Source organism: Scyliorhinus canicula, chromosome 6 (genome assembly GCF_902713615.1).
Source record: "Scyliorhinus canicula chromosome 6, sScyCan1.1, whole genome shotgun sequence".
NCBI lineage: Eukaryota > Metazoa > Chordata > Chondrichthyes > Carcharhiniformes > Scyliorhinidae > Scyliorhinus > Scyliorhinus canicula.
The window spans coordinates 157,562,430-157,588,769 of record NC_052151.1 but is presented as its reverse complement, the minus strand read 5'-3'; the positions used below and the strand labels follow the sequence as shown (position 1 = coordinate 157,588,769).

The 26,340-nt window shown below is 47.7% G+C and overlaps 1 protein-coding gene across 1 annotated transcript; it reads right to left on the bottom strand.

The window, feature by feature from the left end:
• Positions 1 to 1,783: 1,783 nt before the first annotated feature.
• adi1 (acireductone dioxygenase 1) lies at positions 1,784 to 21,916 on the bottom strand. The gene is made up of 5 exons (XM_038800343.1): positions 21,844 to 21,916; positions 21,255 to 21,402; positions 15,953 to 16,072; positions 12,525 to 12,704; positions 1,784 to 3,996 (listed from the first exon to the last, which is right to left on the bottom strand). Exons 2-5 carry the CDS (start codon positions 21,369 to 21,371, stop codon positions 3,877 to 3,879), a joined length of 537 nt encoding a protein of 178 aa, XP_038656271.1. The 5' UTR covers positions 21,372 to 21,402; positions 21,844 to 21,916; the 3' UTR covers positions 1,784 to 3,876.
• Positions 21,917 to 26,340: the final 4,424 nt, after the last annotated feature.

Genomic DNA, 26,340 nt, shown 5'->3' with positions numbered 1-26,340 from the left:
CGCGGCTTGATAGAGGTTTATAAGATGATCAGGGGAATAGATAGAGTAGACAGTCAGAGACTTTTTCCCCCGGTGGAACACACCATTACAAGGGGACATAAATTTAAGATAAATGGTGGAAGATATAGAGGGGATGTCAGAGGTAGGTTCTTTACCCAGAGAGTAGTGGGGGCATGGAATGCACTGCCTGTGGAAGTAGTTGAGTCGGAAAATTTATGGACCTTCAAGCGGCTATTGGATAGGTACTTGGATTAGGGTAGAATAAGGGAGTGTAGGTTAACTTCTTAAGGGCAGCACGGTAGCATTGTGGATAGCACAATTGCTTCACAGCTCCAGGGTCCCAAGTTCGATTTCGACTTGGGTAACTGTCTGTGTGGAGTCTGCACATCCTCCACGTGACTGCGTGGGTTTCTTCCGGGTACTCCGGTTTCCTCCCACTGTCCAAAGATGTGCAGGTTGGGTGGATTGGCCATGAAAAATTGTCCAAAATTCTATGATTAACCTAGGACAAAAGTTCGGCGCAACATCGTGGGCCGAAGGGCCTGTTCTGTGCTGTATTTCTCTATATCTATATCTAACCTGCACATCTTTGGACTGTGGGAGGAAACTGGAGCACCCGGAGGAAACCCACGCACACACGGGGAGAATGTGCAGACTCCGCACAGACCGTGACCCAGCCGGGAATTGAATCTGGGACCCTGGAGCTGTGAAGCAATTGTGCTAATCACTATGCTACCGTGCAGTCGCAACTTCATTTGCATATCATTATCGGGCCCACCCACCCACGATGCTCCATCTCCGATGGGCCGTATTCCCGACGGCGCGGGCCATGTGTGGTCCCAGCAGTCGTAAGCCTGGCATGGTGGCTGAGGAGAGAGGGCGTGGGAACAGTGTCCAGCACCGCCATATGTCGCCGAGAGCCGCGCTGCTGGCTGGGGGGCTTCTGCCAGCATTGAGGAGAGTAGTGGGAGGTGGGCTGGATGGGTACACGGTCCAGCACAACCAGCACCATCTTTTCAAGCGTGATATGTGTGTGTGGGGGGGGGGGGGGGGGGGGGGGTAGGCATACTTGCGGCTGTAGCTTGTCAGCCCTGCACATGTCCAGCACGGACCCGATTCTCCCACTGTTCTCCGTGCATTCGCGGATGATGCACACATCACTGGTGCTAGCACCTCACCGGTTGCGGGTGTGGTGCCGATTTTACCATCATGAAACACCACGGATGCTCCGTTGGCGTCAGCACGTAGACGCAGGAACGGAGAATCCAGCCCCTTATGTCTCAGCTCCATTTCTTTCTGCTGCACCTCCATTTGTTGGATTTTAGCTAATTTTACTGATTGTTCCCTTGAGCCACACTGTTTCTGGCATTAATTTCAAATTTGAATGCTAGGAAATCATGTGAATTATCTCTATCTTCCTAGTTCTAGCAGGTACCTTCATTGTTAATTCCCCTGCCAATTTGACTAGCTTGTCTTGGCAAAACTCTTTTAAATAAACAAGAGACAAGTCGTCCACCTGAAGAAAATGCTTAGCAACTTCCAGATCCATCCTGTCATTTCACTGTAAACCTGGTGTCTCTTTTTAATTTACACTGTAACCCAAAGTTCGTCAACTACTGTTCAAAAGATCCCGGACCCAAGCGTCCTAATTATATGATGGCACCCTGGGCACGTGCGCGGTCAATTCCAGCCCCACTGATCCCAGAATCATAGCATAAGTGAATTAACCAATAATTATTACAAAAATACTCACAATCTGTCCAATAATTACAGTCACTGGATGTAAGTTTAATACAATAACTTTATTTATAACAAGAATTACAATTAGTTATGCAGCAGATAGTTTGTTAATGATTAATTAATGCCTAACTTCCAGTTTAACTTGTCCCTCTTCATATACACACAAGACAGGGGTGGAAAGGGGCAAAAATCAAAAGTGAACGGGAAAAAAAGTTTTTGTTTCACATGATGGTCCCCAGCCTACTTTCCTCACAGTAAGCTTGCAGATTAAAGTGTTCGGTTTGCAGCCTGTAATGGTCTCTGCAATTTAGAAATGTACTACTGACAACTTACCTGGAGAGGCACTTTATTTCTCTTCAAAATATGCTTTCAGTTCGTGGTTTGTACTCAGGCCTTTGTAGTTTCAGGAATATAGCCCCCACAGGCTTTCTGGAGAAAGAGTGACCTCACAGCAGCACTTCTGGAGAAGGTTAGCTGGATCTTTTTTCCTCCATGCTGCCAGAATCAAGCTGAAACCTTCAGGTCTCTGAAAAACATTTTACTGAGATAGGATACAATCACCATCTGTTACTGTTCATGTTGCAGCCTTTTCTGCCAATTCATTGGCCATCAGCCAATCAATCAAGCTGAGTTCCAACCCATCTCTTTCACTGGTGCTGGCAAGTCTGTGGTCTTCTCATACCAGCTCAGACTGGCACAGTGATCCTGCTTGTGGATTCTTCTGCTTGAATTAAAGACACGGGCTGCTTGCCTTAAAGAGACCTGTCCGTTAATTATCAATGGATCAAAATAACACCAAAATAAAAGGGAAACAATGGGAATAAACAGGAAAGACCCTCAATACCCAGGGATGGTCATGGAGGAATCTAAGTTGGACTTGTCAAGCTGTTGTTTGCGTTGTCTGTAGGACAGCACTCCTTATTTTGGCACACATTCCCAGGTGTTATTGAGAACACTTTGGAGAGTCAATTGGGGCTGCTTGTGCCTTTGTCAAGTCAGAATCCAATGTTTAGTTGTCTGTCAGTTTTATTATTACATCTTTGTGTCATGTAATGGCATGGTAGGTCATTTCAAAGGACAATGTTTTTAATATAAATTTAGAGTACCCAATTCATTTTATCCAATCAAGGGGCAATTTAGCGTGCTCAATCCACCTATCCTGCACATCTTTGGTTTGTGGGGGTGAAACCCACGCAGACACGGGGAGAATGTGCAAACTCCACATGGACAGTGACCCAGAGCCGGAATTCAGAGGGCAAGTTGACCATATTGCTGTACGTCTGGAGTCATATATAGGCCAGCGACGGCAAGTCCTCTTCCCAAAGTGAATCAGTTGTTTACTACGGGAATCTGGAAGCTTCATGGTCACCGTTGCTGATCATAGCTTTTTATTCCAGATTTTATTTTATTTTATTGACTGTGTTCAAGTTCTCAAACAGTATGTTGGGATTTGAACTAATATTGTTTATTATTAGTGCCATATGACTGAACCCATCACCACCTGCATGTTTTGAGACAGTGGTTGGTTATTTTTAAAAATAAATTTAGAGTACCCAATTCTTTTTCTTTCCAATTAAGGAGCAATTTAGCATGGCCAATCCACCTACCCTGCACATCCTTTTGGGTTGTATGGGTGAGACCCACGCAGACACGGGGAAAATGTGGGAACTCCACATGGACAGTGACCCGGGGCCGGGATTGACGCCGGGTCCTCGGCACCATGAGGCAGTAATGCTAACCACTGCGCCAACGTGCCATCCCCAATGGTTGGTTATTATGAACATTGGCACGGTGGCAGAGTGCTTTGCACTGCTGCCTGACAACGGCAGGGATCCTGGTTCAATTTCGGCCTTCGGTGACTGTGTAGGGTACCCTTTCAGAGGGTCAGTGCAGACTTGATGGGCCAAATGGCCTTCTTCTGCACTGTAGCAATTCAATTATTCCAATACACATGCTCTTATTAGGTTAATACACTGCTAAATTCGAGTGATGTCTTTTTCAGCTAAAATAAAGTCAAATCACACATGAATTATACTGAACAAATAAATAAACCTAGATGTATGGTAGGAAGACATTATGCTAATTTTTTCCCATAGTTTATTTATTCTGGCATGACTAGTGTAGCTGGTGTAGAATTTAAAATTTTTGGCTAAGAAATTGAACATATTTCTTGCGGGCTTCAAATTCATCAGCTGGGCGATAATGAGGTGTCCAAACTGGCTCTCCAACGAACAGCCTCATAGCCTTCACGTAATTCTGCAACATAAAAAATTACAGTTACTGCATAATATCCTGCTGCAAGCTACAAACCTGTTTTAAACTACAAGGGTAGGATTTTGTGGGGTTTCATAACTTTGCTACATTAAGGTGGGAACCCACTCACAGTACTCAAGAGGACATGATTCTGGGTGTTCGTAAAGGTCCCAATCATGGTCAGAGCCACACAAAGAAGGCTAAGAAGGACGACATTGGAGAAAACAATTGCAATGGCCAATTCAATTTTAAAAAACATAAGATAAAAGCAAATTACTGAAGATGCTGGAATCTGAAATAAAAACAGAAAGTACTGGACAATCTCAGCAGGTCTGACACCATCTGGGGAGAGAAAAGGGAGCTAATGTTGAGTCTGGATGACTCTTTGTCAAAGCATAGTGAAAAAAATGCCTAATTGAAGAGCTCCCAGAACAGTTTATTATCTGAAGATGTGTGGTTGGAAGGGAAAAAAGTACATTGCCTGCCACTTCTGCCTGAAATAAGTTTTGCATCAGTTGGTTTTTTTTGGCGGGGGGGTAGAAAATGTCATTGAAGTTATAATTTTTGTCTTAAAAAAAGCGCCAGGCATAGAAAGTCTCAAAAAGAACTCGGGAAGGAAGTAGCGCTACAATATCCATTTAAGGCAAGACTAATGAAGACCTGACCAGATGCTGCACACCAGGGAGAAACACCAGCTTGTACAAAGCCTGTTTCCACCAACACACATTACATGTGAAAGAGGTTGTGTTTCCATTTGTTAATCAATAGACAGAAACAGGCACAGTATCGAGAGCACAGAAGCAGAACCTTGAAAAAAGCTCACAAAAAGGAAAATACTGAGACGCTGGAAATCTTACACCAAAAACATAAAATGCTGAAGACATTCCGCAGGTCAGGCAGCATCTGCAGAGAGAAACAATCACCTTCTCTCGGAACAGGGAAATGTTAGATGTAAGCAGTTTTTGAGAAGGTGTGAATGGGACATGGCCAGCAGAGTTTTTGATGACTTTGAGTTTGCAGAGCAGTAAATGCAATATAATGAATTGAAAGTACAACAAATAAATCACATTTTGCCAGGAAGGAGAGTTTGGGACCCTGAATGGTAGGAAGTCAGCAGGCAAAAGCATTGAAAATGGTTTGCTATTCCCATTTAAATCTCTTCCAGAGGTTACATGTCCCATTACCTTTCCCTTTTGCCTTGCATCATCCTGTGTGTCACTCACTCTCTCCTGCCTTCCATCCTATCACAGACTTTTCTTTGTGTTCTTCCCACTTTTTGAATCTATAAAAACCTGGAATTAAAAGTCTAGTGATGACCACTGTTTATTGTCGTAAAATCCCATCTGGTTCATTAATGCCCTATAGGAAGGATATCTGCCATCCCATCCTGGCCTACATGTGACTCCCAAAGCACAAGTAATTTTTTTTATATAAATGTTTTTTATTCAGTTTTCATGTTTTATATTGAACAAATCACAAATTGTTAGAGAGAGAGAAGAGAAAAAAATAAAAAATAAACAAACAAATAAAAAAAGAACACGCAAAAATTACAATATATATTTACAGGTAAGCATCTTCGTAATACTAACTGTGGCCTCCCCCCTTTAGCCGGCATACATATTTTACATTCCCCAATATGGCCGAGGCACATGTTCATTGGCATTTATTTACAGTTTGGTTTTGGGCCTTAGCTAGCCATCAAACCCCCATAACGAGCCCATAGCGCCCCCCCCCCCCCCCCCCGCTACCTTCCCCCGATTCCCATCCATTTTCCCCCGATTCTTGGCCACCCGACTATTCTTCCTCTTGTACGTTGGCCACAAACAGGTCCCGGAACAATTGCATGAATGGCTCCCACGTTCTGTGGAAGCCGTCGTCTGACCCTCGGATGGCGAATTTGATTTTCTCCATTTGGAGAGATTCCGAGAGGTAGGACAGCCAGTCTGCAGCTCTGGGCGGTGCTGCTGACCGCCAGCCAAACAGGATTCTACAGCGGGCGATCAGGGAGGCAAAGGCAAGGGCGTCCGCCCTCCTCCCCAGGAATAGATCTGGCTGGTCTGAAACCCCGAAGACCGCCACTATCGGGCATGGCTCCACCCTCACCCCCACCACTTTAGACATAGCCTCGAAGAAGGCTGTCCAGTACTCCACCAGTCTGGGGCAAGACCAGAACATGTGGGCGTGGTTGGCCGGGCCTCTTTGGCACCGTTCGCATCTGTCCTCCACCTCCGGGAAGAACCTGCTCATACGGTTTCTTGTTAAGTGGGCTCTATGTACCACTTTTAGTTGAGTCAGGCTGAGCCTTGCGCACGTGGAGGTGGAGTTGACCCAATGTAGTGCTTCGCTCCAGAGTCCCCACCCTATCTCCATCCCCAGGTCGTCCTCCCATTTCCTTCTTGTTGCGTCCAGTACGGTGTCGTCCCTTTCTACCAGTCGGTCATACAAGTCGCTACAGTTCCCTTTCTCTAGGATACTTGCGTCCAGTAGGTCTTCCAGTAGTGGCAGTCGTGGCGGTTGTGGGTACGTCCTTGTCTCCTTTCGTAGGAAGTTTTTGAGCTGGAGGTACCGCAGCACGTTCCCCCCAGCTAGCCGAAATTTCTCTGTCAGTTCGTCCAGTGTTGCGATCCTGTCGTCCGTGTATAGGTCCCTGATTGTCAGTGTCCCCCCGTCCCGTCTCCACCTTTTGAAGGTGCCGTCGGTCAGTGCTGGTGTGAACCTATGGTTGTTGCAGATGGGAGCCTTGTCCGACATTTTGGTCAGGCCAAATTGCTGCCGCAGTTGGTTCCAGGATTGGAGGGTGGCTGTCACCACTGGGCTGCTGGAGTGTTTTTTGGGTGGGGATGGGAGTGCTGCCGTGGCGAGGGCCCGGAGGGAGGTCCCCATGCAGGAGGCCTCCTCCGCACGCACCCACTCGGCTTCTGGCTCCTGGATCCAGCCCCTTACTCGCTCGGCTGTTGCCGCCCAGTGGTAGAATTGTAGATTCGGGAGAGCTAGCCCCCCCCTGGATTTTGTTTTTTGGAGGACCTTCTTTGGGATCCTAGCATTTTTACCCCCCCCCCCCCCCCCCCCCCCCCCCATACGAACGCCATGATAAGTTTGTCCAGCACTTTGAAGAAGGCCTTGGGGATGTAGATCGGAATGGCCAAAGCACAAGTAATGTGGTTGACTCTCAAATGCCCATTGAACTGGAGAGCAGTTAGGGATGGGCAATAAATGCAGGCCCAGCCAGTAATGCCCACATCCCGTAAATGATGATTTAAAACCCATTTTAAAATGTGAAAAAAAACAGAACCATTCCAGAGTTATATTGGGGAATAATAGTCAGTAATTAGTGCATTTTGAAAAAATAATAAATTTAGAAACTTTTAAAAATGTTCCTAGATTTCCCGGTATTGGGGGAAAAAGTATAGTTAGCAGAAACCTCCAGTGGTGATTAATTGGGGTGGGGGGGGGGGGGGGGGAGAGACAGGGAGCAGGTGGTCAGTTTTGTACACCAAGTCTGCTTCCAGTGCTTTTTAAACAAGTGCAGAAGATTTGCAGTAACTTTATTTCCGCTGTGAGTAATTTGTGGTACCCTTTTCTCAAGTCTTTTGTGCCAGTTGCACTGGTTTCAGGTAAATTATGCCAAAGTAATCGGCATAACCCAGCAGAAATTGTACCTTAGATATGGAATAGTGTCTAATCATAGGTTGTTTAATTAGACTTTCACGCCTTTTCCACCATTTATTAAAATCATGTCAGATCCTTGACCTCAATTCCACTTGGCTGCCCGATCTCCATATCCTCGGATCGCTTTGTTGTATCGACTATCTAAAGTAAAATTTATCTTTTGATTTGAAGCATCATTTGCCTGTTAATTAAATATCTAATTTGCACTGGTTCAGAATCATATTAAAGCTACAAAAAGTGGAATCTTGTTACTAATCTCTTCATTTGCAGGTCATTCAGAAAGTGAGATTCTTTTACTTTATGGTTCCCCCACAGTGATAGTAACAAAATACGAGTAGTGCTGTCAACATAGAATGAGCTGCTCTCCCTTTCCTGCTTCTTCCTGCCTTTATAGCTAAGCTACTCCCAAGCCCGCTAGAGACCGGAAATATCAAATGTAATCTCTGATCTAGAAAGATGGCTGATCTCATGTTCACAGTGATGGGAGTCTTTTACAATGCAGTTCAATTGGATTTGTGGTTTAGAAAGGCAAGGAAAATTAACTGAGGTCTCTCATGGTTGGCAGTTTCAAATTCCTACGGGTGCGCATCTCCAAAAATCTGTCCTGGTCCACCCACGTCGATGCTACCACCAAGAAAGCACAATAACGCCTATGCTTCCTCAGGAAACTAAGGAAATTCGGCATGTCCACATTAACCCTTACCAACTTTTACAGATGCATCATAGAAAGCATCCTATCTGGCTGCATCACAGCCTGGTACGGCAACTGCTCGGCCCAAGACCGCAAGAAACTACAGAGAGTCATGAACACAGCCCAGTCCATCACACAAACCTGCCTCCCATCCATTGACTCCATCTACACCTCCCGCTGCCTGGGGAAAGCAGGCAGCATAATCAAAGACCCCTCCCACCCGGCTTACTCACTCTTCCAACTTCTTCCATTGGGCAGGAGATACAGAAGTCTGAGAACACTCACGAACAGACTCAAAAACAGCTTCTTCCCCACTGCCACCAGACTCCTAAATGACCCTCTTATGGACTGACCTCATTAACACTACACCCTGTATTATTCATCCGATGCCGGTGCTTACGTAGAAACATTGTATACCTTGTGTTGCCCTATTATGTATTTTCTTTTATTCTCTATTCTTCCCATGTACTTTTTTTCATTAAAGTATTTTTATTAAGGTTTTGCAGAATTTTTCATAACAAAACAGTAGTAACCATAATAACAAAACAAACTAGAGTGAACATTAACATAGTGTAAAAAGAGAATATACAATAACAATTAAATAAACATTACCCCACGCGACCCAGTCTTCCCACACCATCCCAATGAATCACTCACCCCCCACCCCCCTACGGATTGCTGCTGCTGCTGACATTTTAATTTTCCCCGAGAAAGTCGACGAACGGCTGCCACCTCCGAGAGAATCCTAGCGTAGACCCTCTTAAGCCAAACTTTATTTTCTCGAGGCTGAGAAACCCAGCCATGTCAGTAACCCAAGTCCTACACTCGGGGGCTTCGAGTCCCTCCACATTAATAAAATCCGTCTCCGGGCTATTAGGGAGGCAAAGGCCAAGACGTCGGCCTCTTTCGCCCCCTGAACTCCCGGGTCTTCTGACACTCCAAAGATCGCTATCTCTGGACTCGGCACCATCCTTGTGTTAAGCACCTTGGGCATTGCCCTCGCGAACCCTTTCCAGAACACTCTAAGCTCCGGACATTCCCAAAACATGTGGACATGTTTCCAGGGCTGCCATTGCACCTCTACAACTGTCTTCTACCCCAAAAATTTTGATCATTCTCGCTGCCGTCATGTGTGCCCGGTGGACCACCTTAAATTGAATTAGACTGAGCCTGGCACATGATGAGGAATTAACCCTGCCCAGGACACCTCTGCCCACAGACCCTCTTTCAACTCCTCACCTAGCTCATCCGCCCACTTGCTCTTGTGCTCCTCCACCGGGGTTTCATCCGCCTCCTGTAGTTCCTGGTAGATATCCGACACCTTCCCCTCCCCCACCCAGGTGCCGGAGACCACCCTGTCCTGTATCCTCAGTGGCAGCAGCGTCGGAAAGGTCACTATCTGTTTTTTCAGGAAGGCTCGTACTTGCAGATATTTAAAGGCGTTTCCTGGCAGCAGATTAAATTTGCCCTCTCACGCCTTCAAACTGGGAAAGCTTCCGTCTATGAACAGATCTCCCATCCTTCTGATGCCTGCCCTCTGCCAGCTCTGGAACCCACCATCCATCCTACCCGGGACAAACCTGTGATTGTTGCATTTCGGGGTCCAGACCGACGCTCCCTCCACCCTCTTGTACCTCCTCCACTGTCCTCAGATCCGCAGTGTCGTCACCACCACCGGACTGGTGGAGTAACGGGTCGGCGAGAACGGCAAAGGAGCCGTTATCAAAGCTCCCAGACCAGTACCTTTACATGACGCCGCCTCCAGCTGCTCCCACGCCGCATCGCCCACTTCCTAATCATAGCTATATTGGCCGCCCACTAGTAGTTGCGAAAGTTCGGCAGCGCCCCCCCCCCCCCCCCCCCCCCCCCCCCCCGACTGCGCTCCAACAGCGATCTCCTTACTCGCGGGGTCTTATTCGTCTACACAAATCCCGTAATGATCCTACTCACCCGCTTAAAAAAGGCCTTAGGGATGAAGATGGGGAGGCACTAAAAGACAAACAAAAATCTGGGGGGAGGGCAGCACGGTGGCCTAGTGGTTAGCACAGCTGCCTCAGGGCGCTGAGGTCCCAGGTTCGATCCCGGCTCTGGGTCACTGTCCGTGTGGAGTTTGCACATTCTCCCCGTGTCTGCATGGGTTTTGCCCCCACAACCCAAAAATGTGAAGAGTAGGTGGATTGGCCACGCTAAATTGCCCCTTAATTGGAAAAAATAATTGGGTAATTAAGTTTTTTTTTTAAATGAAAAAAAAAAATCTGGGGAGAACAGTCATTTTCACGGTCTGTACCCTCCCTGCCAGTGACAGAGGGAGAATGTCTCACCTTTTAAAGTCCCCTTCCATTTGCTCCACCAACCGGGTCAGGTTGAGCCTGTGCAGGGCATCCCATTTCCTGGCCTCCTGTATACCCAGGTAACGAAAACCTTTCTCTACCATCCTGAGCGGCAGTTCTTTCAGTCTCTCCTCCTGCCCCTTGGCCTGGATCACAAACAACTCGCTCTTTCCCATGTTCAGTTTGTACCCTGAAAAACTACCAAAATCCCTCAGGATTCGCAGAACCTCCCCCATCCCCTCCACAGGGTCCGAAATGTACAGGAGAAAATCATCCGCGTATAGCGAGACCCGATGTTCCACCCCCCCCAACTAGTCCCTGCCAGTTCCTCGATGATGCACGATCAATCACTACTGAAGCGAGATTGTAGTCCAATTGAAGGCTTTAATGAACAAGTAGTTACCCCAGCAGCTCCGGACCAGAATGACTACTGTGGGTGAAACACAGACTCTTATGCTCCGCCTGCTGGGTGGAACCAGCAGGCAGGTTCTACCACTCACACTACAGTATAAGGTACATCCCACCTAGGTACCGCGATACTCCTAATATAGCCTACCACACTCCTTATCCCTCGGAAAGTTAAACCTCCACAGGTCTGCAACCCCCATCTTTTCCATGAACACCAATAACTCCTTCACCACCCCTGATGATTACGTACCTTCCGCCTGAGCCTGCTAATATATTACCCGCAGAGAAAGCCACCCTCTTATTAATCAACACAATGGCACCCGCGCCCTACAATCAAAACCCGTTATATATACCTGCCCCACTCATCCCTTCCTCAAACATGTTTGATCCTTAATTCTCAAACGGGCCTCCTTTACAAGAACCACATTTGCCTTCAAACGTCTCTGGTGGGTGAACACCCAGAATCTTTTTACTGGGTTGTGAGAGAATACCCTCTCACATTCCAGGTTTTCAACCAAATCGGGGTCTCCAGCTCCCCAATGGACCCAGGATCAGCCATATACACCCTGTGAGGCAATCCAGCAGTGCCTCAACCTGCACGAGCTACGGGCCTACCCAAGATGGCCACCACTCAGTTATGGGCCCGGTCCAACTCAGGTGGGGTCAAAAAGACCCACCTCTCCCACCAACGTTCTGAACATCTTAGACATGTAGTCGGTGATGTTGGAGCCCCTCCAGCAGCCTGGCGATCCTTAAGCTTTGCCGTCTGGAGCGATTCTCCAGATCGTCAAACTTGGCCTGTAGCACTCTCTGCCAGCACCGCCATCTCTGCCTCCAAGGAGACAATCTGATCTCTATGGTCAGAGAGCGCAACCCCCACCTACTGAATCATCACCCCGTGTACTTCTATATGCCAGTCAATCTTGGCCACGGCCGCCCTATTGAGGCCAAAGCCCCCTCCATTGCCTTCTACAGATCCTCAGTGACCACCTGTCGCTGCTCCTTTAATTTGGTGGTCAAGAAGTTCACCAACGTCTTAATCGTCTACTAAGGGGCCACTGACTCTGCAGAAGCCGCCACCATCTCTCCCCCCCGCCCCCCCCCCCCCCACCCACTCTCTCTCTCTCCCCCCCCCCCCCCCCCACCCACTCTCTCTCTCTCTCTCTCTCTCTCTCTCTCTTCCCCCCCCCCCCCCCCCCATCCCCCATCCCCACCCTGCTGAGGCTCGAGGAACTTTTGCTCCCTTGCCCAACTTTTGCTTTGACCGGACATTACTTGAATGAGGGGGTCTTATTCCATCAAATTAAACCCATTTCCTCCAAGATAATTGCCCATAAACCGGGCAGAAAGGGCCAAAAACCAAGTAACCTGGTGGGAGCCACCGCGTGTCCAACAGCTCACCACATCACCACCACCAGAAGTCCAGAACTTACATTCTCGTCCAGCGTGAATCGGTGATAGATTCCCGCAGGAAGCGTGATCATGTCTCCTTTCTTCATGGCAATTCGGATCCATTTGTCATGTTTATCTCGCACATCAAAGTATCCACTCCCATCAAGGATGTAGCGAATTTCTTCATCCAAGTGAATGTGCTCCTGGAAGAAGGTCTTAATCTGAGAAGAAAGTACACAATTAATGTCAAAAATGATGTGCTGTGTGGAAATTTCAGCATTATAATTCACTTTTATTCTTTCATGAGTGTTTTACTGTGAGAACACACACATTTGTAAAAAAAAACTCTCCTGACTGGAGTCTGCTTATTAAAAAGAGTGCGACAATCGGAATCAATACTATTCTACACTCGGCTGAAAGGAGGCAGGTTGCTGTCCAGGGGAACAGTGGCCCAGGGGGAGTGGCCCATGTTCTTCCTCCCTGAAAAGATGGTTGGTTTGCTGCACAGCAGTGGAGAAGTCGGCCTAACGAACCGTTCAGGAATCATTGAGGAGAGGTTAGCTCAAAGGTCAGTGAGCCCATGATTCAAACTCAGCTAGGAATTATCTGTAATTAACTTTCCGTCATGTTTTGCGAGACATGGTTGATCTCGCAGACAGCTTTGGCCAGGCTTTGAGATCTCTATGCTAGGCAGTGCCGTGATTTCTTCTTAATTATTTTCTTTCAAGAAGCAGACACCACATTTTTGATGTGCTGAACTATTCCTTTTGATTCAATGCAGCAATAACTCATTTTCGAGGGAGAACATCTTTTTACATCAAGGATAGAGCAGAGTATTGAAAGGTTTAACCAATCAATCACCAAGTGGCAACTAACTGCAGCAACATTTGGATCATACGGCACAGTGCTGCCGCCTGCTGACCATACCATCAAATAACAGGCGTTTACAAAGACCAAGTCTTAATTTCCAAAATGAGAGCAATTTACAAAATGTGACTTTCATTTTTAGAACATTTTACTGATGATTATCTTACAACCAATCATTCTGAAGTGGTGTCTATCATGCAAATAATGTGGCACCACTTTTCTGCCAGTGATATCCCATGAAGCACTAATGAGATGAGTGGTCCACTATTCCCTTTATAGATACTAGCATTTGAGGAGTGAATATTTATTGGCCTGCACAGCAGGGGAGCACCCTCTGCATCTTTCAATAATACTCCTTTACACCTGCTTGAGCAGATAGACTTTGATACAACATCATCACCCAAACTATCTGGCAAATGGAGTATAATGTGGGCAAATGTGAAACCGTCTATTTTGGAAGGAAGAATAAAAAAGCAGCATATTATCTAAATGGTGAGAGACTGCATAACTCTAAGATGCAGAGGGATCTGGGTGTCCTTATGCATGAAATGCAAAAAGATCAGTACAGAGACACAGCTAGGTTGGATCATAGAGTATTATTGTGTATTCGGAGGAGAATTGAATATAAAGGTGGGAAGGTTATGCTTCAGTTATTCAGGGCATCAGTGAGACCACATCTTGAGCGCTGTGTACAGTTTGGTCCCCTTATTTAAGGAAGGATGTAAATGCATCAGAAGCAGTTCAGAGAAGGGTTACGAGACTATTATCAGGAATGGGTGGATTGTCTTACGTGGAGGTTGGAAAAGCTAGGCTTGTGGTGATCCAACCACTGTATATATGTGTGTACCTGTATTACAGGTTTCTCCCTAGCTCCGCCCACAGGGAGCTGTATAAATATTCGTAAGCTTCACTGAGATGCCATTCTACAGCTGCCACCGGAGGAATAGCATCTCACTGTAATAAAGCCTTTCTTGTACATCACTCGAGTCTTTGTGTGCAATTGTTAGCGCCACAAGGCTTGTATCTGTTGGAGTTCAAAAGAGTAAGAGGTGACTTGACTGAAACATATAAGAAACTATATAGCATGCGTAGAATCGCAGTTTAAAATAAGGGGTCGGTCATTTAAGACAGGGAGGATGAGAGACTTTCTCAGAGCATCATGAGACTTTGGAACTCTCTTCCCCAGAAGGCAGTGCAAGCAGAGTCTTTGAATATTTTTAAGGCAGAGGTAGACAGATTCCTGATAAGCAAGGGGGGTGAAAGATTATCAGGGCTGTGCTGGAATGTGGAGTTGAGGTTAAAAATCAAATCAGTCATTATCTTGTTGAATGGCAGGGCAGAGGCGCGAGGAGCCGGGTGGCCTATTCCTGCTCCTAATTTGTATTCTTGTAGGAAAGCCTTTTGCATCACCGCCTCAGCACTGCATTGCAGTGTCAGTCTAGAAGATTGGGTATTCAATTCTGTGGAAGGGCTAAACTCCTGTGTTTCTAATTTGAAGATAACAGCACTACCATCTGAGGTAGTCCGACATCCAAGAAAGACTTGTATTTATTGCACCTTTCACAACCTCAGAGCATCCCAAAGTGCTTTATAGTCAAGGAAGTACACTGTAATCGTTGTTGTAATGCAGGAAACACGGCAGACAATCTGTGCACAGCAGGCTCCCACAAGCAGCAACATGATAAGAACCAGATATCGGGTGGCATAGTAACACAGTGGTTAACACTGTTGCTTCACAATGCCAGGGTCCCAGGTTCGATTCCCAGCTTGGGTCATTGTCTATGCGGAGTCTGCATGTTCTCAACGCGTCTGCGTGGGTTTCCTCCAGATGCTCCAGTTTCCTCCCACAAGTCCCAAAGGACAGGCTGTTAAGTAATTTGGGCATTCTGAATTCTCCCTCTGTGTACCCAAACAGGTGCCGGAGTGTGGCGACTCGGGGCTTTTCACAGAAACTTCACTGCAGTGTTAATGTAAGATTACTTGTGACAATAAAGATTATTGTAATTATTTTAGGGCGGTTGAAAGATCATTTTTGGCAGGGACACCAGAAAGAGGTCCCCTGCTCTACTCAGATGTAGTGTCAGAGGCCGTACACCCAGCTGAGATGGCAGGCAGGTTCTCAGTTTAACAACTGGATAGCACAGTGGCTTCACAGCGCCAGGGTCCCAGGTTCGATTCCCTGCCGAGTCACTGTCTGTGCAGAGTCTGCACGTTCTCCCCGTGTGTGCGCGGGTTTCCTCCGGGTGCTCTTGTTTCCTCCCACAGTCCAAAGACATGCAGGTTAGATGGATTGGCCATGCTAAATTGCCCTTGGTGACCAAAAAGGTTAGGAGGGTTTATTGGGTTACGGGGATAGGGTGGAAGTGAGGGCTTAAGTGGGCCGGTGCAGACTCGATGGGCCGAATGGCCTCCTTCTGCACTGTATATTCTATGTACTATGTAACTCGTCTGAACATACAACATTCCCTTAATACTGCACTGGAGCATCAGCCCAGACTCAGGAATGAGAGCAGTATCACTGAGCCACTGCACTCATGCTCCCTTCAGAAATAACTTATATCAAAAACTATTCAGTCATGCAAACCATAAAGGAAACAATGACCTTTTCCTCATAATTCGGCATGGTATCTTTGTGGATATTTACTATATCCATCCAGGAGTAATTCCTCTCTTTGCGAATCTTCTGCAGCTCCGGATCTTTCTCATAATTATCAGCGTCCATCTGCAGAATACAGAGTGTGCCATACAATGACAAATTACAGGAGAGCAACTGGTATTTGTAAAAATACTCAGAACTCATCTGGATCAACAACGGGAAAAATAAATGATGGCCCAAATTCTATTTGAAGAAATCTTTTTGAAATGGAGAGTTTATATGATTTTCTTTAATACAGTGAAATGAAATGTCAAGAATGCTACAAACTTTGCAAATTATTAATTAAACTACAAGCACAATGTCTAAAAGAATATGATATAGGGTCTCGCCAATAATGCTAATTGATATAAGTTATCCACATTACAGTCAATCACATCTTGATCATTCCAAAAAGACAGAATTTTTTAAAAATATACCCTACCAATATCTGTCACTTCTGCATCTTTTACTTTTTATCTTCCTTTTTCAATTATTATAACGTTCCATACTTTTTAAAGGAACTCGTTTCTGATCACCAAGCAAGAAGTCATACAGAAATGCTAAACAACTCATGCTGATCATTTAATATGACATTAATTGGCTGAGGAACGTTTATATAGAATGTAGAAGGTCTGTGATTGAAGCATATTACAGCACCTTGTTTGGCAGGAAAACGAAGATAATCTTCTTGAGATTATATCCTTAGAACAAAGCAGTTCTCAATATCTGGTTTGACATATTTGCTTTCCAGTGCATATTTTTTCCTGACTTTGTGTCTGTAATAATGCCTGTTTCTCTGCTATTATAAGCCATTGGCATGTTGTAGGAGTGGAGACCATGATGAGTGGAGGAGGCCTGAATATATGATACTTTCAGCCTGAGTTTATTCATCCTCACAGTTCATTTTCTTTTATTCTTTCATGGGATGTGAGCATCACTGGCAAGGCCAGCATTCATTTGCCCATCCTTAATTTCCCTTGAAAGCAATTAAGAGTCACCACGTTGCCGTGGACATGTAGGCCAGACCAGGTAAAGATGGCAGATTTCCTCCAAAAGGGCATTAGTGAACCAGATGGCCTTTTACAACAATTGATGATAGCTTCATGGTCGCTATTACTTTGATTTATTGTCACATGTATTAGTCTACAGTGAAAAGTATTGTTTCTTGCACGCTATAGGAACAAGGCATACCGTACATAGGGAAAGGAGAGACTGCAGAATATAATGTTACAGTCATAGCAAGGTGCAGAGAAAAGATCAACTTAATACGAGGTAGGTCCATTCAAAAGTCTAATGGCAGCAGGGAAGAAGCTGTTCTCGAGTCTGTTGGTATGTGACCTCAAACTTTGGTATCTTTTTCCTGACCGAAGAAGGTGGAAGAGAGTATGTCCGGGGTGTATGGTGTCCTTAATTATGCTGGCTGCCTTTCCGAAGCAGCGGGAATTGTACTCAGACTCAATGGATGGGAGGCTGGTTTGTGTGATGGATTGGGCTACATTCACAACCTTTTGTAGTTTCCTGTGGTCTTGGGCAGAGCAGCTCCATACCAAGCTGTGATACAACCAGAAAGAATGCTTTCTATGGTGCAACTGTAGAAGTTAGTGAGAGTCGTAGGTGACATGCCAAATTTCCTTAGTCTTCTGAGAGAGTAGAGTCGTTGGTGGGCTTTCTTAACTATAGTGTCAGCATGGGGGGTCCAGGACAGGTTGTTGGTGATCTGTACACCTTAAAACGTGAAGCTCTCGACCCTTTCTACTTCGTTCCCATTGATGTAGACAGGGACATGTTCCCCACTACGCTTCCTGAATTCGATGACAATCTCCTTCGTTTTGTTGACATTGAGGGAGAGATTATTGTCGTCGCACCAGTTCACCAGATTCTCCATCTCATTCCTGTATTCTGTCTCATCTTTGTTTGAGATCCGACCCACTACGGAGGTGTCATCAGCAAATTTGAAAATAGAGTTGGAGGAGAATTTGGCCACACAGACATAGGTGTACAAAGAGTATAGTAGGGGGCTGAGGACACAGCCTTCTGGGGCTGTTGTGGATGATTGTGGAGGATGTATTGTTGCCTATCCTTCCTGATTGTGGCCTGTAGATTAGAAAGTTCAGGATCCAGTCGCAGCGGGAGGAGCCGAGGCCAAAGCCACGGAGTTTGGAGATGAGTTTTGTTGGAATGATGGTGTTGAAGGCTGAGCTGTAGTTGATAAATAGGAATTCTGACATAGGTGGCTTTGTTATTTATCTAGGTGTTGCAGGGTTGAGTGCAGGGCCATGGAGATGGTGTCTACTGTGGACCTGCTGCAGTGGTAGGCGAACTGTAGTGGATCAAGGCAATCTGGGAGGCTGGAGTTGATTCGTGCCATGACTAACCCTTCGAATCCATGATGATGGATGTCAGAGCCACTGGGTGATAGTCATTAAGGCACGCTGCTTGGCTTTTTTTGGTACAGGGATGATGATCATCTTCTTGAAGCAGATAGGGACCTCAGATTGTTGTAAAGAGAGGTTGAAGATTTTTGCAAATAGCCCTACCAACTGATCCGCGCAAAACCTGAGTGCCCGTTCTGGTACCCCATGCGGGCCAGTGGCTTTCCGAGGGTTGACCTTCGAGAAGGCTGCTCTGACATCTGCAATGGTGGCCTCAGATATAAGTTCATACGAGGCTTCTGGGGTGAAGGGCTTGCTCTCACTGACCTCTTTCTCACAGCGTGCATAGAATTCGTTGAGCTCATCAGGGAGAGGTGCATCAAAGGCGGCGATTTTATATGCCTTCATCTTGTAGTCCGTTATGTCTTGCAGACCTTGCCATCATCGGCAGGGGTCCATGTGGCTAGCCTGGGACTCGAGCTAGGTCCGGTACTGTCTTTTGGCATCTTTTTTTTTAAAATAAATTTAGTGTATCCAATAAATCTTTTTCCAATTGAGGGTCAATTTAGCATGGCCAATCCACCTAGCCTGCACATCTTTGGGTTGTGGGGGTGAAACCCACGCAAACACGGGGAGAATGTGCAAACTCCACACGGACAGTGACCTAGAGCCGGCATCGAACCTGGGACCTCGGCGTCGTGAGGCTACAGGGCTAACCCACTGCGCCACCATGCTGCCCGTCTTTTGGCATCTTTGATGGATCTCCTGAGATCATATCTGGCTTTCTTGCAGAGGTCAGGGTCACCTGACCTGAACGCCTCAGACCTAGACTTCAGCAGGCAGTGGATATCCCTGTTCATTCAGGGTTTCCGGTTGGGAAACACGGGGATTTGCTTCTTTGGCACACAGTCTACTACACACTTACTAATGAAGTCAGTTACTGTAGTGGCGTACTTGTTCGGGTTGGTCGCAGAGTTTTTAAATACTGACCAGTCCACTGACCCTAAGCAGTCCCGTAGGAGATCATCAGATTCCTCAGACCAACAATGCATGACTTTCTTTGATGGATTCTCCCGCTTCAGATTTTGCTTATAGGACAGGATCAAGAGCACAGCCTTGTGGTCAGATTTGCCAAAGTGTGGGCGGACGATAGAGCGGTAGGCATGTGTAGCAGTGGTCCTGGATGTTTGGGCCTCTGGTAGAACAGGTGACGTGTTGGTGGTAATTTGATAGTATGCTCTTGAGCTTGGCCTGATTGAAGTCCCCAGCTACAATGAACAAGGCCTCAGGGTGTTTTGTTTCAAGGCTATTTGTGGTGGTGAATATTTCGTCCAGTGCGATTTTCACATTCGCATAGGGTGGGATGTAAACTACCGTCAGCATAACGAGCTGAACTCCCGCGGAATGTAGTAGGGGCGGCATTTTAGCATCAGGTATTCTAGGTCCAGGGAGCAGAAACTCAACAGTGATGCTACATCTAGGCACCAGGAAGTGTTGATTAGGAGGCAGGCCCCACCTCCCCTAGAAAGTCTAGGGTTAGGGGGTTATACATTACTAGGGCTGTACTGCAGTCCCCCAGTTGTGGGAGGATATCTAAATGGATATCTGTGAAAATGAAGAACAAAGTTGTTTGTTCTAGGAGATTTTAATTATCTGATCATTGATTGGGACAAGAAGTAAACAATGTAAAAGTAACAGAATTCTAAAAGAGGCATAGGGAGAACAGGGAGAATAAGTAGAAGTCGAATGTTTCCAGTGATTGAAGGATCTCGAAAAAAGATACATGGATATATTACATATAAGGCATCTGGGACTCACGATAATATTCATTTTGATGCAGAACGAGGCCAGCAGCATGGGTTTAATTCCCGTACCAGCTGAGTACTGAGAACAGTAACTTCATTGCAGTGTTAATGTATGCCTACTTGTGACAATAAAGATGATTTATTTGCGAGTAGCACAGTGGATAGCACTGTTGCTTCACAGCCCCAGGGTCCCAGATTCGGTTCCCGGCTTGGCTCACTGTCTGTGTGTTCTGCATGTTCTCCCCGCGTCTGCGTGGGTTTCCTCCGGGTGCTCCGGTTTCATTTTTCATAGAATTTAGTGCAGAAGGAGGCCATTCGGCCCATCGAGCCTGCACCGGCTCTTGGAAAGAGCACCCTACCCAAGCCCATACCTCCACCCTATCCCTATAACCCAGTAACCCCACCCAACACTAAGGGCAATTTGGACCCTGAGGGCAATTTAGCCTGGCCAATTCACCTAACCTACACATCTTTGGACTGTGGGAGGAAACCCACGCACACGGGGAGGACGTGCAGACTCCACACAGACAGTGACCCAAGCCGGGAATCGAACCTGGGACCCTGGAGCTGTGAAGCATTTGTGCTATCCACAATGCTACCGTGCTCCCACAAGTCCCGAAAGACGTGCTGTTAGGTAATTTGGACATTCTGAATTCTCCATCTGTGTACCCGAACAGGCGCCGGAATGTGGTGACTAGGGGCTTTTCACAGTAACTTCATTGCAGTGAACAGCAGTATTGGAAGAAACTGATTCTGTTTGCACTTTATGTCATGTCAACTTTGAACGTCACAAAACGGACTTTTACTAATTTTATGATTACATATTTTTGAGGAAAAATCTGTATACAGCATTGGCTGGATTGTCGACTGCAATTTTTTGTTATCTCAGGAACCTTTGTTAACTCCCCAGGGCCGCATTCCAGATAGTAGAGGTTATAAGAGGTGGGGAGCTGAAGTGATTCAAAATTCTGACAACTGGGGCTGGGGTGTGAGATGCTAACAGTCGGCTCGTTGGGAGCAGTTACCGGGCAAAAAGCAGAATGTGAACAAAACTGGGGGAAGCGGGCGTGTGAGCTGAAGTGCTGGCCTCACCTTCCAGGTCAAGATGCCGCATTGCTCCAGTTCCGGCAGGGTCACCGCGACATTGGGCTGGCGCTTGTGAGGCTTCCGCTGGTCTTCAGCCGAGTCGTCCACGTACCAGGCTTCCATGCCGAAGGCTCGCTGCACTTCAGCGGCTTCTCTGTTTGACAAGAGCAGTGGTTTTTTAAAAAAAAACAGTGCTCCCGCGGGGTCTTTGAACTTTAACCCTGCAGTGAAACTAACTCCACTTCATTCTGGGTCAACACAAAATGGCACTGATTTTTTAACTCGTTAGGACTTTTTTTTAAAATACTTCCTTACAGAAGTATTGTATTCCATTTTTTGTCCAGACAAAACTTTTTAATGTTTGCAATACGGTTAACGATCACTCAGAGGGAGTGTTTTTCTTCAATGGTCTGCACGCCAACAGTTTACCAAGCGTTCTCTTGGGGGGGGGGGGGGGGGGGCAGAGAGAGAGACCCAATTTAATGCCTGGGGGGGGGGGGGGGGGTGCTGTTAGTTTCAGCTGCTGAGGAAGGGGAGGGGGGAGGTTCAGAACTGGTGGGAATTGTTTCAACTGCAGTTTTTTAGCAACTGTTACCTTTTTCACAGTGTGAGGAATGTTATCAGTAGCTGCTGTAATGGTACCATACCTTTAATGCATTGGCCCTTTAAGACTGGGCTTGGAACCCTGGGGGACTCCGTCCTCAGGAAACGGTATATAAATTTTTTTTAAATTTAGATTACCAATTATTTTTTCCAATTAAGGGGTAGTTTTAATTTTGGTAGTTTTTCAGGGTACAAACTGAACATGGGAAAGAGCGAGTTGTTTGTGATCCAGGCCAAGGGGCAGGAGGAGAGACTGAAAGAACTGCCGCTCAGGATGGTAGAGAAAAGTTTTCATTACCTGGGTATACAGGAGGCCAGGAAATGGGATGCCCTGCACAGGCTCAACCTGACCCGGTTGGTGGAGCAAATGGAAGGGGACTTTAAAAGGTGAGACATTCTCCCTCTGTCACTGGCAGGGAGGGTACAGACCGTGAAAATGACTGTTCTCCCCAGATTTTTTTTTCATTTAAAAAAAACTTAATTACCCAATTATTTTTTCCAATTAAGGGGCAATTTAGTGTGGCCAATCCACCTACTCTTCACATTTTTGGGTTGTGGGGGCAAAACCCATGCAGACACGGGGAGAATGTGCAAACTCCACACGGACAGTGACCCAGAGCCGGGATCGAACCTGGGACCTCAGTGCCGTGAGGCGGTTGTGCTAACCGCTAGGCCACCGTGCTGCCCAACGGTATATAAAATGAGGCTCACTCGGCAGCATGTGATGAGAACACTTCTCGGCTGCTGATAAGTTCTCAGATGATTAAAGCCTTTGAATTACCTATCTTCTCTCCTGTGTGGTGATTGAGGGTATCTCAATTTAATCATCTGACACATCAAGATGGACAGCGCTCTAAAGCCAGAGAAACTCAACCTGGACACTCGGTCGCCGGAAGTCCCGGAAATGTTTAAATATTGGCTGTGGTGTTTTGAGGACTATGTTGACTCCTCAGCGACTGATGTCGACGGCGCTCGCAAGCTGCATGCCCGGGTGGGCCACTGACTCTCCTCCGCGATTGAGAACGCTGCAAATTACGAAGCTGCGGTTGAGATACTGATGAAATGCTTCGTGAAGCCGATTAACGAGGTACACGCCAGACATTTGCTCTCAACCTGCAGCCAGCGTTCTGGGGAAACTCTGGACAATTACGTGGAGAGACTCACTGCGCTCGCGAGGAACTGCAACCATAAAGCATTGACGGCAGAAGCCCACATGAACTTGCATATTCGCGATGCCATTGTGTCCGGTATCAGGTCCTCGTACATCCGGCAGCGGCTCCTAGAAGATGGGGCAAAGGATCTGCAAGGCACGGTAACGCTCGCCTCTTCCCTAGAAACGGCCCACCATAACCTCCGGACATACTCCGCAGACCTTGCAAACCCCTCTCGATCCCCTCCAGACTCAGCCACGCTACAGGCCTGCGCTGCGCGGTAATCCGCTCACTCTGGGGGTTCCCCGTGCTATTTCTGTGGGCAAGGTCAGAACCCACGGCAATGTTGCTCGGTCCGCTCCGCGATCTGCAACGACTGCGGGAAGAAAGGGCACTTCGCTAAAGTCTGCCTGGCTGGCCCCAAAGGCCACAAACAAAAACCTCACCAGGCCCAGAAATCAAGCTCCCGGCATCACAGGCCCAACAACGCGGCCGCACAGCGGCCGGACACGCCCACTTCCGACACGTCATCTACCTCATGCGAGTCATGGGAGCGGCCATCTTGTCGGCGGTCATCTTTGAACCCCGACACGTGCGACCGATGGTGGCGGCCATTTTGTGACTCCAGGTGGCCATTTTGTGTGTCCGACTTAACCGAGGACTCTGATTATCCGCAACTACGAGCGATAACGCTCGATCAATCGCGGCCGAAACACCTGCGGAACTCAATGATGCGGGTGCGAATCAACGGCCACGACACTCCCTGCCTATTTGACTCTGGGAGCAGGGAGAGCTTTATCCATCCAGACACGGTAAGGCGCAGCTCTCTGCGCACCCACCCCACCTCCCAAACTATCGCCCTCGCCTCTGGGTCCCATTCAGTTCAAATCACGAGGTATTGTGTCGCTGACCTCGCAATTCAAGGCGCTGAATATACCCGTTTTAAACTTTACATCTTTCCTCAACTCTGCGCCCCCCCTGCTGCTCGGTCTGGACTTTCAGTGCAGCCACCGGAGCCTGACACTGAAGTTCGGCGGACCCCTGCCCCCGCTCACGGTATGTAGCCTGGCAACACTCAAAGTTGCGCCACCCCCCCTCTTCGCGAACCTCACTCCCGACTGTAAGCCCGTCGCCACCAGGAGTCGCCGGTACAGTACCCAAGACGTGACTTTTATCAAGTCAGAGGTTCAGCGGCTACTAAAAGAGGGGGTCATAGAGGCCAGCAACAGCCCTTGGAGGGCTCAAGTATTGGTAGTTCCCTCCGGGGAAAAGCAACGAATGGTAGTGGATTATAGCCAGACCATAAACCGCTTTACGCAACTCGATGCGTACCCACTTCCCCGCATAGCAGAAATGGTGGCTCAAATCGCCCAGTATCGGGTATTCTCCACGGTCGACCTAAAACCGGCCTATCATCAACTCCCTATCCGCCCACAGGACCGCCCCTACACGGCTTTCGAAGCAGCCGGTCAGCTGTTTCACTTTCTCAGGGTCCCTTTTGGTATCACAAAGGGAGTCTCCGTTTTCCAGAGGGTGATGGATCAAATGGTGGACCAGTACGGCTTACGGGCTACCTTCCCGTACTTGGACAATGTCACCATCTGCGGCCATGACCAGCAGGACCACGACGCAAACCTGAGGAAGTTCCTCCAGACTGCCTGGGCCCTCAACCTCACATACAACAAAGAGAAATGCGTGTTCCACACAACCCGGCTAGCCATCCTCGGCTACCTCGTGGAAAACGGGGTCCTAGGCCCAGACCCCGACCGCATGCATCCCCTTAAGGAACTCCCCCATCCCCCATAGTCTCAAGGCACTCAAACGGTGCTTGGGGCTTTTCTCCTATTATGCCCAGTGTGTCCCCAGAAATGCGGACAAAGCCCGGCCACTCATTAAGACCACGGTTTTTCCCCTGACAGCTGAGGCCCAGTCGGCTTCCAGCTGTATCAAGACCGCCATCATCAAGGCCGCCATGCACGCGGTGGACGAAGCCATTCCCTTCCAAGTAGAAAGCGACGCATCAGACGTCGCCCTGGCTGCTACTCTCAACCAAGCGGGCAGACCGGTAGCGTTCTTCTCCCGCACCCTCAACGCCTTGGAAATTCGACACTCTGCAGTCGAGAAGGAGGCACAATCCATAGTGGAGGCCATGCGGCACTGGAGGCACTACCCCACACCGACTGCCGACCCCGACAGCGCCTCCCCCCAGCCGGCGCCGGCACCGATCACCCTAGTCACCCCGGATACCCCCCCTCGCTCCAAGGCGGGCAAAGGCTCAGTCAACCGTGCTCCCGGATATACCACCATCAAAACCTACCGTATCCACGGCACCACCACCGGAGCGGAGAAAGTCAGCACGGACGGTCAAACCACCCACAAGACTGAACTGATAACTCCACTTCACCCCCAACGGACTATGTGTTTTTTTTAAACGGGGTGAATGCGATGAATGGTATCAGTAGCTACTGTACGGTACCTTACCTTTAATGCATTGGCCCTTTAAGACCGTGCTTGGAACCCTGGGGGCTCTGCCTCTGGCTCCGCCCCCAGGAAACGGTATATAAGATGAGGCTCACTTGGCAGCATGCTGTGACCACACTTCTCGGCTGTTGTTCAGTTCTCAGATGATTAAAGCCTTTGAATTACCTATCTTCTCTGCTGTGTTGTAATTGAGGGCATCTCACACAGGCTTGTTTTTGCAACAGAGAATCAGGCCTCAAAGATCTGTTCGACCACGCCCACCAAATCTAAGGATTTAAAGGGATCCACCTCAGTTGTTAGAATTCAATCCCAGCTCCACGGCAGTTGTTGCTACCTCGGAGTTCAGCAACGCCCCCCCCCCCCCTCCCCCTTTCAAATCTCCTGCCTTTTTGGGGGTGGGGTGCAGGCAGGATGGCCCTCCCAGGAGTTTGGGAAGTTTGAGTGAATGGGCGGTTCTGTGATGAGTTGAGAATTAAAACTCTAGGGGTTTTGCATGCCTTGCAGCTCGTAGAGAAAGTACGACCTGCATTTACATAGCGCCTTTCACAACCACGAAATGCCGTCCCTAAATGTTTTATCACCAATTAAAAACTTTTGGAGTGTAGTGATTGTTGCAATGTAGGAAATGCAGCAGCCAATCCATGCACAGCAGGCTCTCTCATTCAGATAATGACCCAAATCTTCCAATGTGTCACTGTGGAGCAGCAGAATCTGGACTTTGTTGCATGTCAGGACCCAGTGGAAGCCCTGGGGCTGGATTCTCCGCCGGCGGGATGTTCTGTTGTGCCGGCAGCCTGACGGCGTGGGGCTGCCTCACAATGGGAAACCCCATTGACCAGCCGATGTAGCGGAGCATC

What these genes read in the sequence shown, in the direction of transcription:
- adi1 (XM_038800343.1), bottom strand. Translation starts at nt 21,371, where the DNA reads ATGGAAGCCTGGTACGTGGACGACTCGGCTGAAGACCAGCGGAAGCCT. An exon ending in GCGGCATCTTGACCTGGAAG is followed by an intron (nt 16,073 to 21,254) that starts GTGAGGCCAGCA and finishes TGTATTCTGCAG; the next exon opens with ATGGACGCTGATAATTATGA. An exon ending in TGCCGAATTATGAGGAAAAG is followed by an intron (nt 12,705 to 15,952) that starts GTCATTGTTTCC and finishes CTTTCTTCTCAG; the next exon opens with ATTAAGACCTTCTTCCAGGA.